The following is a 13,155-nucleotide window of genomic DNA, read 5'->3' as shown; positions in this document are numbered from 1 at the left end:
GGTGGGCATGGCCCCCACAAACCCTGAGCCTGAGCTGGCAGAGCGTGGGAGCAAGCAGCCGCTGGAGGCTTGGTTTCAGGTTTTCATGCTGTGTTAACGGTCAGCTTGGTTAATGCTGAGCAGATGGGGGAGGGGAGCTGCCAGCTCCCTTGGGGACAGCAGTGGAGCATGCATGCATGCGCCCACATGTGCAGAGGGTCCAAGGGGCCCGCCCTATGGATGGTGCAATGTGGCTCCTCTGCCCATAAACACTTGCTCACACATTACATACACAAGATGGTGCTGGCAGGACAGATGGACAAAGGCAGGGATACACATGGCCTCCAGGGTCCACTTTGGAGCAGCTAGTGGTGGATGGAAAGCCAAGGCCTGGCCCAGAGCCCTCAGTCTGTGTCATCCAGGCAGAATTCAAAGCTTGGGGGACCCCTCCACCTTATTCCCCATCTATGCCCCTCAGGGAAGACACCAGGCAACATGGGTTTTATTTCAAAAAAATAATTTATAAAAAGTAAAATGTTTTCAGCAGATTTCCAGTCTCTCAAGGCCACCAGAGCCAATGCTTTTTCCACCAAGATGCTGGGACAAGCAGCTGGGGTGGGAGGACTTGGGGTTCAGAGGCCTCTAACCTCTCATCAGGGAGGTTTAGGACAGCAGCTCTGCAGCCAGGACTAGCCAAACTCCAGGAGTACCAAGGCCCAGGGGGCTGAGCAGAAACCTAGCCCTTAGGCCATTAGGACACTGGTGGTACATAACTCCATGAGCAAGGGCTAACCTCTGAGCTGAGAACTCAAGGCCAGAGCAGAAGGTTTTAACTAGGAGACCCAGGACCAAAGATGGATCCCCCCCAAAACAGAACCAGAGATATGGAACAGCACCCTCAGGTCAGGGGCCCAGAGCTGCCAAAGTCAAATGCTGTGCCAGGAGGCCCAACGCCACCAGCCCTCCCTGCACACACAACTGTGTGCCCCTGCTCATGTTTGTACCCCAGGGAAGGGGAAAGGGCTCGGTGCTAGTGGTAGGGGGTCATGGCTGAAGACAGAATCGCTGGAGGAGCAGGTGCTACTGGCGTCCCCGCCTGAGGGGGAGTAGGGTCCAAAGGTCAGACGGAGGTCAAGGTACTGTAGAAAAAAGAGCTGGTCAGTCCTCCAGCCCCCCAACACTCCACACCCAGGACAGGATGGTGGGTGTCCCTCTCCTCAGGGTGGCCATCAGGTCCCAGAGGGGAGTGGGCAGAAAGAGGTCATGTGGCAGGAGAGGGCAGTACCTCCTCAGAGACAGCCAGTAGGACCTTGTCCAGTGCTTCCACCAGCTGCTTGAAAGTGGGCCTCTGAGAGGGTGCCGCATGCCAGCACTCACGCATCAGCCCATACCTGGGGGAGGCGGGGCAGAGAGGGTCAGAGGGGTCCCTGGCATGGGCCTGGACAGGGGTTTGATGAGGGGTAGGCAGAGTGGAAGGGTACAGAAGCCAGGCCAGCATTCCCCAATGGGCTGGGCAAAGGAGGAGGAAGTGGTTAGTGTTGCTCTAATGATCAGGGTCAAACCCTGAGGTCGGGGCAGAGGATAAGGAAGGTAGGGGAAGGCCTCACAGCTCCGGGGGGCAGTTTGGGGGCCGGTCCATGCGGTGACCCTCCCGCAGCAGCGAAAACAGCTCCTCCACGGGAATGCCAGGGTATGGGGAGCCACCGAGGGTGAAGATCTCCCACAGCAGGATTCCAAATGACCACCTGGAGGCAGGAATAGGCTGGGATGGGGGCCACTGTTGTAATCCACCACCAGAGGTGGGGACTGGACTTCTTTTGGAGCCTGGTCCCACACAAGTCCCAGGCCTGATCAGGGCTGAGCACAGTAGCTCACGACTGTAATCTCAGCTACACAGGAGGCAGAGATCAAGAGGTTTGTGGTTTGAGGACAGTCCAGGCAAAAAGTTAGTGAGACCTCTATCTCCATCAATAAACCAGCAGGCCTGAGTATGGCCTTAACCAAAAACACAAGACCCTATCTGAAAAATAACTAAAGTGAAAAGGGACTGAGGGCATGGCTCAAGTGGTAGAGTGCCTGCCTAGCAAGTTTAAGGCTGAGTTCAAACCCCAGGTCTGCTACCAAAAAAAAAAAGAAAAGAAAAGAGCTCTGAGTGCATAACTCCAGGTCCTATGACTTTGGCAAGTGCCAAAGTTCCTATGAGCTAGGACAACGATCGCTGGCAGTCATCCCAGGTCCCAGCTTCCAGGACTCACACATCACTCTGGTGTGTGTACACACGGTCAAACAAGGCCTCAGGCGCCATCCACTTGACTGGCAGGCGGCCCTGGAGGGGAGAGTTAGGGGCATTAGAACTGAGTTCCACAGGTCCCTGTGCTGGCTACCATCACCCCCTTAATCCAGCTCTGTCCTGCTCCTCACATTGCTGGTTTTTTTGTAGTAGTCAATATGGTGGACGCCACGGGCCAGCCCAAAGTCAGCAATCTTCATCACATTGTCCTCTGTCACCAGCACATTTCGGGCAGCCAGGTCTCGGTGGATGCACTGGGGCATGGCAGGGGACAGAAAGGTGACCAAGGTTTATTAGGACACAGGGCAGGGAGCCACACACAGCATCTCACAGTAAGCCTGAGGGCAAGGCTTATCCATCCATTTTATAGATAAGTTGAGATTCAGAAAAGGGAAGTGTAATATGCAAAATTTTGGGTTAAATCACTAGCATCCCTCCCCCCCCCCAAAAAAAAGCAAGTAAAAGTAAAGACATTTAAATTCAGCACCTATGTCCTCTTCCTTGCACCATGTCTCTCTTGTTTATGGGTGAAGAAGAGGACACACTGTGTTGCTGAATAAGGATGGGGAAGGATGTAAAGGCTGGGGACATCCAGACAAGGTGATGAAAAAGGAGACAGAGAGAAGTTAGAGTGACCCAGAGCACTGTCTGTTGCCCATACCTTCCTAGATTCCAGATACTGCATACCACGGGCCACCTGGTAGGCACAGGACACCAGGGCAGGGAAGGAGAGCGGTCCCTCACTGCTCCGGGGCCCATCGGGGCTGAGGTCAGGGCCTGGAGGGCGCCGGGCCCGGAGGAACTCGCGCAGGTTCCCCTTGGCCGCACACTCCACAATCACATACAGGGGCCCTACACGGGGGAAAGGAGGTGGGGAGACAGGAAGGCTGCCAACGCTGCAGCTCTGCAGCTCTGCCTCCATGCCCATCTGGTCCCTGCCCCACCTTCCTGGGTGCAGACACCCAGCAGGTTGATGATGTTCTTGTGTCGGCCAATCAGCTTCATCACCTCCATCTCGGAGACGAGGTCTGCCAAGTCCTTGTCAGAGGCGTTATCTGTGAGGGCGGCAGAGGGGGTGAGGAAGCTCCCTCCGACTACATGGGGAGGCTGTGGGGTTGGGGACAAGTCAAGAAGCACCAGACCAAGACCAAGGTTCAGGTGAGCTATGTGGTCTTGAAAAAAGTCGCTTAACCTCTGAACTACAGGGTTGTCTTATATGAAACAGAACAGTAACCAAACTGCCTCTCACAGAAGTTGCAAGAATACAACAAGGTCAAGGATCTGAAAGTGGTAGGTCCAGGAAATAGAGGTAAGAGCTTTGAACAGAAGGAAGCTATGTCTGGAGCGATTGGCACCAGTCTCTGAGCAGGGTGATAGTTCCTGGGGGTGGGAAGCAGGCTGGCACCCTGAGGTCTGTCTGACCAGGAGCTGGCATCCATCTGGTCTGAGAATTCAGGGAGCTGCTGGCAGGGCACAGCTAGAGGGCGCTAGAACGAAGGCTGCTCTGGGTCCTCTTGAGAAGGCTGGGAGTATGGGCTGGGCCCCCAGGCCTGAGCAGTGGCCTTGGGACAATGGCATAACTTGCCTCTCATCTACACACCAATTATTGTAGGCATATATATTTCTCAATCTCTGCCTCCAGAAAGTGCCAGGTGGCCCCAGCTGTGTGGAGAGGAGGAAGCAAGAGAGCAGAATAGTGGTTTGTGACTTTCTTGCAGAGGGGTTAGGGGACAGCACCAAGAGGCCCAATCTCGATGGACAGATTCTAAGTATGTCCTGCATAGGATCTTGGGTATGCTGCTTGGAGTAAGGGACTTTTCTTTTTTTCTTTATGGTACTGGGGTTTGAACCTAAGGCCTCACACTTGCTAGGCAGGCTCTCTGCTACTTGAGACACTCTGCTAGTACTTTTTTGTGTTGGGTATTTTCGAGATAGTCTCATGAACAACTTGCCTGGACTGGCTTTGATCTCCTGATCTCTGCCTCTTGAGTAGCTAGGATTATAAGTGTGAGCTATCTGCACCCAGAAGGAGTCTGGGACTTTTAGCAGAGTGCTGTTCCCCTGTGACTAAGGAGACAGACCTAGGAATGGTCTTGTGGGGGGAGGGGGGTGGGTTGAGGGAATGAGGCAGGAGCCCTGTGAGGCTGGCAGGAGACATGAGGCCAGAACTAAAGGGGCTATCAAGGGCACTGAGTTCCAAACCCTCATAGGCTTCACCGCTCAATGGTTAAGATTTACTGAGTCCTGACTCTGTGCCAGACACTTTCTGTGAACCTCAGGCTGAGATGCAGGGAAACTGAGGCTCAAAATAATTTGCCAGAATCAGCAAAAGAGTTGGACCACAGGCTCAAAGTAGGATCCTGCATCTTCTCCCAGCTCTCCAGGCTTCACAGGCCCCCCTGTGAGCCCCTTCTGTTGGACCCCATGCCATAGTGCCTCCCCCAGGTTGCCACATGCACCTTTCAGCATCTTGACAGCCACAGTGCTGGTTTGGTCAGGCTGGGAGGGGTCCATACCCAAGGCCTCTGCACGAACCACCTGCCCGAAGCAGCCCTCACCCAAGGGCTTCCCGAGCACCAGCCTGGAGACCAAGAAAGCCTATGCCTTAGACCTCTGGGTGCCACTTCAGGTCCTGCATCCCCTCCTCACCCCGCTCACTTTTGGTGTACCTGTCCCGGGGAAACTCCCACAGTGGATCAAGAGGCAGGTCTAGACTCACGAGGCCGGCGAGCAAGGGGGGGCCATTGGAGGACAGCCGGACACCTCGCACCAGGGACGAACTTGACTTGCCTGAGGAGCCTGACTCCAGAGAGAACTGCAAAGTGGGAGACTTGACTCTGCCTACTGACCCAGGCTGAGTCTTATGGGGGACAGGGTGAGGGATGGGCACAGTACCTGCCGGGTTAAAGGGAAGCGAGACAGCTTTTGCACAGTGGCAGGCTGCTGGTGGTGGCTGTGGAGTGCCTGTCCTCGATACAGCCCGGCCAACAGCAGGAGCACAGCCAAAGCCAGTGAGCCGGAAGCATACAGGATGACATCTGTGTACCTGGCCTCTGGTGCTGCCCCTGTCCATGTGAGGTCCTCCTCTGTCCTCGCAGAGGAACAACAGAGAAACTGACCAGTCAGTGGTCACTCAGCCCAGCCTTTCCCCCCAACTCAGGTCCCCATGGCCGTTATCTGCAGTCCCATACCCCTGCCTGGATAGTAACATGCAGAACCAAACACACAAATACAGTGGTAGAGGTTTCCTCTAGCATACACGAGGCCCTGGTTTGATCTTCAGCACAGCAGGCAAATGAATGAACCCAAGGCCAGACCCCAAGCCAAAGCGAGATCTGACAGGCCATATGGACCACAGTGGGCCCCTGTACCCTCTCCTGACTCCCTCAGGTGCTTACCTGGCAGCACCGTGAGCCAGGCCGACTGGTAAGAGAGGCCAATAGAGTTGCCTGCCAGGCAGGTGTACTCGCCTGCATCCTCAGCTGACACGTTCCGCAGGTACAGGACTTCTACCTCTGAGCTATTGATGTCTGCTGTCTGGGGACAGGGGCCACAATAGGGTCTGGGGTCACCCTGTGACTGGGAGGGCAGCTGGGGACCTCCCCTACCCCGGCAGGGGAAAGGCAGGACTGGCACCTTCAGGACTTGCACGTAGGGGAAGCCGTCAGCACCAAAGCTGCTGCCATTGATGATGACATGTTTCAGCCACTGAATGTGGGGCTGGGCATCGCTGTATACCTTGCAAAGCAGCTCCACGTCACTGCCTGCCACAGCTGTGGTGTTGGCTGGGAGCCCCGCCTGCAGGATGGGCCGGTGCGGGGACCGCTCTGGGGGCCAGGCCAGGCCGTCAACCCTGACCAGTGGCACCCACAAAAGCACCCTGTGTACCTACCTCTCCCTCTAGTTTAACGCAGGGACCTTTCTGTCTTATGCATCTCCTGTTTACCCTGCTTAAAACTTCCCTGGCTCCCATAGCCTTTGGATCCAAGGCAACTTCTCAGCCTACCGTTCAAAAACCTCTAGAGCCTGGTTTCTCACATAAATGCAACATCCCAGGCAGATATCTGCCTGCAAATGTACTGCATTCTGCCAGGCGCCAGTGGCTTACCCCTGTAATCCTATCTACTCAGGAAGCAGAGATCAGGAGGATCACAGTTCGAAGCCAGCCCCGGCAAATAGTTCACAAGACCCTATCTCTAAAAACCTATCACAAAAAATGGCTGGTGGAGTAGCTCAAGACGGCTGAGTTCAAACTCCAGCACCACAAAAAGAAATAAACAAACAAACAGAAAAACCTTCCCACATACGACCTTAACTTAGCCAGTACCTTCTGCCTGGATGCCTTTCTTACTTTTCCTCTAGCAAGACCCCTGCTCCTCCAGGCCATGTAACCACTGTGCTTCCCTCTGACCCACCTGGCCACTTGGAGCTGTCTGAACCATCTAAGACTAAGTCCATCTTGCCGGCCACACCGCCCCCCCACCCCAAGACAGGTTATTCACCCCACCCGGCCCGGCCTCCCCTGTTCAGGCGCTCACCCAGCACATCCAGCAGATAGTTATAGCGGATGCTGCCCAGAGAGTTCTCCACGAGGCAGGTGTACGTGCCACGGTCAGAGGGCACCACGCTTTCCATCACCAGGCTCCAGTGCTGGTGACGCAGCTGGAGACAGAGGAAGCAACCGTATTAGACCACCCAGGGCATGAGAAAGCTAGATCCTACCCACAGGGCTCTCCTCAAGCTCAAGGCCAGGGACCTTGACAAAGAAAAAGGCTCCAAGTGTCTACTCCTGGGTTTGAGGTTTAGCTCTCTCTATCTGTACCATCTTGCACAGTATTTTATCCTCTCTGATCTCAACTCAGCATGAAACTGTCCCTGTAGGTTCTTACCCAGAAAATGAGATGCTAAAGTTTATTGATACCTACTGGTCACTGATTCTTCCCACTTTACAAAAGGAGTTACTACTTGGAGGCTGAAGCAGAAGGACCACAAGTTCAAAGCCAACTTGGGTCACATAGAAAGACCTGCTCCCCTCTACCCCTCAAAAAAAGAAAGAAAAACAACAACAACAAAAAAACCAAGCCAAACATGGTGGTGCAGGCCTGTAATTCTAGTTACCCAGCAGGTGGAGGTAGAAGGATTATGGCCTGAGGCCAGTTTGAAAAAAGCACCAGACCCTATCTGAAAACCAAAATAAAACAGCAGAAAGGACTGGGGACTTAAGTGGAGCAAGCTCAAGGCCTTTTGTTTAATCCCTAGCACCACAAAAAAACAAACAAACAAACAAACAAAAAAAAACAAAAAACAAATAAAAAAACAAATATAAAAGGATTTATCACTTACTGGAGAGTGGCAGATTGGGAATTTGAATAAGAACTGCCAAGTCCAGATTTATCTATGTTCATGAGGGGACCCGTGGGGGACAAGAATAAAGAGTGGATGGTCTTGAATAACCAAGACTCACCCTAATGCCTCCGATGCGATTCTCCCCATGGAAGGCCTGCCCGTCCTTGAGCCAGCGGATGGTGGGCGTGGGGTTGCCTGCAGCTGGACAGCGGAACTTGACGGTGTTCCCAGCAGGCACTGCATGCAGTTTCTTCTCCATGCGCTGCGGGTGAGTCCAGTAGGGTGCTGGAGGGAAGAAGAGGGAGGTCTTAGTGTCACTAAGACAATCATCAGCTTCCTCCTACCCAGGTTTCTTCTTGGTGACTAGATGGGGAGTATAAACATGAGTCTTGAGGACTCATACTGACCTTGCTGGGGATAAAGGTGCCCATTCGAGGAGCCTCCGAGGGCCTTGGGGTCCCCATCATCATTGCTGGAGGTCAAGGAGTCTACTTCAGAGACAGAGGGAGGCATCTGAGACCCATGACAAGAAAGTCTCTTTCCCAAGCACCCCTTAACTCCCTGCCAGACCGTCTTACCATCTGAAACCAAGGTCAGATTGTGCAAGACAGTCATGGAGCCACGTGCCAGGCAGAGGTAGTGGCCAGCGTCCTCGGGCAAGAAGCTGGCAATCTCCAGACGGCCCCTCCAGCCTCGTACCCGGCCAGCAGGTGCCAGACGACTACCCTCCCTGTACCAGTGGCCACCACGCTCAGCCCGCCCACAACACAGCCGCACAGGCTGCCCAAGGGCCACAGTAAGCTCTTGTTCTTGCTGCTCCAGGCTGGGGGCCAGGCAGGGTTCTGAGGGCAGAGGGACAAAGTTAGTGAGCCCACAGTCCCACTTGAGGCAGCCCCCTGCATCCGGAGAACATGCTGCACATTTCGACATGTGCAAGACAAGCTACTTCTCCCATGTGTACACACACACAACCACATGCTATACACATGGTCAATGCCACACTTCTAGGGCATTTCACACACACGCACACATATATTAGACATGCCACTGCCAAAGACACATACACACTGGGTACATGCTATAGGTGCCACAAACAGGGCACGCACCACACTCCTGGGGCAGTGCACACTCACAGTGCATGTACCACTCATGCTACCTGGGCCTCCCCATCACACACCAGTGCACAGAACACACACATACACACAGTCAAGGGGCTCACCACTGGCTCTGCAGCCCAGCCTGGGGCCCTGTGCCCTGCAAATGCCAATCCTCTCTTGTAGACACAGAGATAAGTGCTTTTTGGGTGCAAGTGAATCTCAATGCTTGAGCCCTGCCCTGTTGCCACCTTCTTGGCCAGGGTCAGAGTTCTCTCTGCAGCATTGATCAGCCAAGAGCCTCTTCCTGGTACACTTGCCACCCACCCCTGCCATCCTCTCCCACCTTAGAGGCCATACCCAGTTCTATTTCCTCAGAGGCCTCAAGGGACAAGGCTGGTGCCCCAGGTGTACCCAGGAGGACTCCCAATAGGGTCAATAGCAGCCACATCTCCTCTGTGCTCCTCTTAAAGATCCAGGCTGGACTTCCCACCGACCACCTTCCTAAAACAGAGAGGGTAAAGAGCTCTGCTGTAGGTGGCTCTTTGCTGGCATTGTTTCTTTCTTTTGCAGATGAGGAAACCGTGACAGGAAATGGTCCCCAGGCTCATCCAATCCCTCATCCAGGCAGTGGCGGGGCAGAGACTGGAAAAAGCAGTGCTGTTACCAGACCCCAGGGCTTCCCCATAGGAGGTTCTGGAAGGGTGCTGGGCTTCACTTCCTGCTTGCCCTGGGTCCTGCTGAGACCCTGGCACTAGTTCACAGAAAGAGCAGTTGGGAGATTTTTTTCCTTGGAGGAAAGCAGAGATGGAGACAAATCTTTTGCTGGCTCTCAGCACACATCATTTATTTTTTGCTGAATAAATGAATTTATTGCTGAAAAGCCAAAGGAAAAAAGTGAAATATAATGCAAGGTCAAACTTCAGCATCTGGATGCTGTCTCATCCGACTCCCACTCTGTACAGCAGAAGTGACATTTCCATGTTCAGCTTTGGATGCCTTGGGTGGCTGGGTGCTCATGACTAACGGGGCAGCACATTCCAGGTCTATCAGGACATCTGTCCTCGCTTTCAATTAGAAATGCCTCCTGGGATACTTGTGCTTTTTTGTGCTCCCACATCTCCATCTTAGACAGCATACAGGCTTCTTCTGTTTGTTTTACTTTTTGCTGTGCTAGGGATGGAATCCAAGGTCTCGGGCATGCTAGGCCAGGACTCTGCCATTGAGTTACATCTCTAGCTGGTTTTGTAAGCAATGTAGACAGTACCAGTTCACAGTTTTAAAGTAAGACCCTGTCTCTGTTCCTTTCTGGGCCTTCATCCTCCCAGGGCTGCTCTATTGGAGATAATGTACTAGAGACACAGAATGCTGGTGACATGTTCTCTCTGTCCCCATCCCTATGACTGCTCACCTGTCACTCTAGGCCTGCCTTTGGCCAGTCATCTCTGGTTCTGGAACTATTCCTGTCAGGCATGTTGTACACACTCACCCCATCTGGTTACCCTCTTCCAAATGCTATGAAGGTGTCCCTGTCTCCCAAAAGGAACACCCAGAACTGAGCTCAGATTGAGCAGTGGAATAAGGCGACCAGTATAGTCTCAAGGTCAGCTACTGGCTGTTACCTGGGGCTGGGTTAATAGCCAAACAGCACTGGTGTCTCTGAATCAGCGCCTGACTTTTTTTGGTGGGGGGAGGGGCAAGTATTAGAACCTAAGGCCTCAGGTACTCTACCACTGAGCTATATCCCCAACCCAAGCAAGAGTCTCTCTTTTCTTTTTTTAATTTTTGGTACTGGGATTTGAACTCAGAGCCTACACCTTGAGTCACTCCACCAGTCCTTTTTTGTGATGGGTTTTTTTTTTTAGATAGGGTCTTGAGAACTATATTCCCCGGGCTGGCTTTGAACCTCGATCCTACTGCTCTCTGTCTCCTGAGTAGCTAGGATGACAGGGCTGAGCTACCAGCATCTGGCCTAGAGCAAGATTGTTAAAAGATGTGTTCCTTGCTTTAGGAAACTGGAACCCCTGCCCAAGAAGCCCATCACAGCCCCTGCCCTCAGGCACGGCCACCCCACTTTCATTCTACTTCCTCAAGCCCTGCCAGCCTCTCTCCTCCCCACTCCTACCCAGGGTAGGTTATGGTCATCTCTTGCCTGGAGACTTTGCAAGTCTTTTCCTGGGCTCTTCTGCTTTCATCATCTACCAGGACTTTTTTTTTTTTTTTAAAAACCAAAAAGACAAAAAACCCTGCAACTCTGCCATGCCATTCCCCAGGTTACAAGCCAGGTCCAGCTCCTTTGTCTGGCAGGGTCCAGTATCCAAGTGCTCCTTCGCTGCCCATGCAATCTCTTAAGTACCACTACCTGTCCCTTTAGCCACCTCAGGAGCTTTCAAAACTAGACACGTTTGTTTTCTCTCTCTCTCTTCTTTGGTGGGACTGGGGTTTGCACTCAGGGCTTCTCACTTGCAAAGCAGGAGCTCTACTGCTTAAGCCATACCTCCAGATACCAAGAGTCCATTTTGCTCTGATTGTTTTGGAGATGGAGGTCTCACAAATTATTTGCCAAAGCTGGCCTCAAAAATTTACAGGCTTGAGCACGTTTGCTCTCTTGTTTGTACCTCTGTGGTCCTCTTTCCTCTTCTCCACATAGTCCCTGAGCCCAGCCCCTGTCCCTACTCTTTAAAAGCCCTCTACCCACTCTGCCATGCTGGGAGGACAGCTGTCCAGGTCCACAGCTCCAGCTAGGAGTGGGATGGGGAGGCTGAGAAGGGGGCGGTATTCCCACTCCCAGGCTGTTTTGACTTCACAACCTCAGAGTTCTTGGTCAGGTCACTGCGGCTGGCTGCTGACCGATGTCCGGGTACATGTGGTCAGAGGGCCTAACTCTGGCACCAGATAGTCCTGGGTTCTCCTCCAGCCTCCCGCACTCATTGCGCTGGGGACCCTGGGCAAATGACTGCGCCTCTCGGAGCGTCGGTTTTCTCATCTCTACTCCCGGCTCGCAGACCTGTCAGCGGCCCAAAGACCAGTACGCTTTTACCTCCCCCTCCCGCACCTCCCACCTCTGCAACCCAACCTAGTCACCCTCGGGTGGGGGGCGGGAGGGCGGTGCCAATCAGCGGGTCCCCCAAGCAGAGCTACAGAGACAGCTGGCCCGCCCCTGCCCGGGTGGGCAATAAGTAACCAGCCCCGAGGCCAGGGTGCTCTTTGGACGCAGCGGGACAAAAGGCCCTGTGTGCGCTGCGGGTTACTGATTTACCGCCCCCTCCACCCACCCACTCCCGCCGAGCGGACGCCCAAGGTCCCCTGTGCCGGGAGCGGGCACTCCCGGAGCCCGGTCACTGCTAGCCCCCTGGCGGCTGGGGCGCAGCCTGGGGTCCAGGTTCACCTGGACCCTCCCGGCACAGGGTCCTGGCTTACCTGGCTGCGCCGCCGTCCCCGATCCCTGCGCCCTGCGGAGTCCGCACACTTAGCCCCGGAGCTCCTCCGCCCCCGGCGGGAGAGCCAGGAATGTACGATGGTGGCAGCGTGGCCGCGAGCCCACCTTCCGCCCCGCCCCCCCAGTCCCGCCCCGCCCCGCCTGGACCAGCTCGGTACGGAGAGGCGTGGTCCCGGACCGTCCAGATCTCCGCCCACCCGGAGCCACTCACCGGAGTCCAGCAGTGCCGGGGCTAGGGACCCAGCCCTGTCTACCGCGCAATCCTCACATCCTGCGTCCTTTTCTTCAAACCCCCCGGCCAGCCTTCCAGGTTCTAGTCCTCTACCTGATTGTCACTATTCTGGGAACAAGACCTTGGCCCAGTGACCCCTTTTGTCTTTTTGTATAGAGGATAGAACTCCGCATTTGTCCTCCGAGCAACCATCAGAGTGATATTTAAATTACAAATTGGACCGGGAGCCGGTGGTTCACGTCTATAATCCTAGCTGCTCAGGAGGCAGAGATCAAGAGGTTTGCAGATCCAAGCCAGCTCTGGGGAAATTGGTTCGAAAAACCCTATTTCAAAAAATACCCAACCAAAAAAGGGCTGGTGGAGTGGCTCAAGTGGTAAGTGCTGCCTATCAAGAGTGAGGCCCTGAATTCAAACTCCAGTACTGCCCCACCCCCCGCAAAAAAATACCAATTGAACTGTCTCAAATACCTCCTTGAGTTTATAGTTTCTCCTAGCCATTTATATGGATAGATTTTTGGCATGACGTCATAATCATCTACTAGTGAAATCTTGACCTTTTGCTTGCTTTCATCCTATGCCTGGGCCTTTGCAGTGACCTCCCACTTCCTGGAAAACCCTTTCTCCCCTTTCAGTCCATTCACTTCTATTTCGTTCTGAGGTCTCAGCTCAGTTACCCCAGGGCAGCCCCAGGAACTTGCCAGGTTTCCCTTGGTCACATCTCTAGTTAGGACGGAGGAAGATTGCAGGGCTGGCTGCATAGCTCACCTCTCAGCAC

The 13,155-nt window shown here is 54.0% G+C and overlaps 1 protein-coding gene across 5 annotated transcripts; it reads right to left on the bottom strand.

The window, feature by feature from the left end:
- Positions 1–496: 496 nt before the first annotated feature.
- On the bottom strand, positions 497–12,259 carry Fgfr4 (fibroblast growth factor receptor 4). 5 transcript variants are annotated; one of them, XM_074058725.1, is made up of 19 exons: positions 12,130–12,226; positions 11,520–11,716; positions 9,070–9,213; positions 8,194–8,457; positions 8,023–8,106; positions 7,734–7,900; positions 6,808–6,931; positions 5,906–6,096; positions 5,668–5,806; positions 5,165–5,355; positions 4,939–5,084; positions 4,729–4,850; positions 3,214–3,324; positions 2,931–3,121; positions 2,401–2,523; positions 2,235–2,305; positions 1,587–1,724; positions 1,265–1,370; positions 497–1,118 (listed from the first exon to the last, which is right to left on the bottom strand). In XM_074058725.1, the coding sequence occupies exons 3-19, from the start codon at positions 9,158–9,160 to the stop codon at positions 972–974; spliced, it is 2,406 nt and encodes an 801-aa protein (XP_073914826.1). In that variant the 5' UTR covers positions 9,161–9,213; positions 11,520–11,716; positions 12,130–12,226; the 3' UTR covers positions 497–971. The 5 variants fall into 5 exon arrangements, with proteins under 5 accessions (XP_073914826.1, XP_073914827.1, XP_020018367.1 ...); XM_074058726.1 differs by having other exon boundaries at positions 9,070–9,209; XM_020162778.2 differs by lacking the exon at positions 11,520–11,716 and having other exon boundaries at positions 12,130–12,259.
- Between the last annotated feature and the right edge of the window lie 896 nt (positions 12,260–13,155).

The sequence above is a fragment of the Castor canadensis genome, chromosome 16, assembly GCF_047511655.1.
Source record: "Castor canadensis chromosome 16, mCasCan1.hap1v2, whole genome shotgun sequence".
NCBI lineage: Eukaryota > Metazoa > Chordata > Mammalia > Rodentia > Castoridae > Castor > Castor canadensis.
The sequence above is the reverse complement of the archived record's forward strand: the minus strand, read 5'-3'. Positions and strand labels throughout refer to the sequence as shown.

Coding starts and splice junctions, on each gene's coding strand:
- Fgfr4 (XM_020162778.2), bottom strand. CDS start 9,160: ATGTGGCTGCTATTGACCCTATTGGGAGTCCTCCTGGGTACACCTGGG. Junction 7,901..8,022: donor GCACCTTTATCCCCAGCAAG/GTCAGTATGAGT, acceptor TCTTCCCTCCAG/CACCCTACTGGACTCACCCG. Junction 3,325..4,728: donor GGCTGTCAAGATGCTGAAAG/GTGCATGTGGCA, acceptor CCGCCCTCACAG/ATAACGCCTCTGACAAGGAC.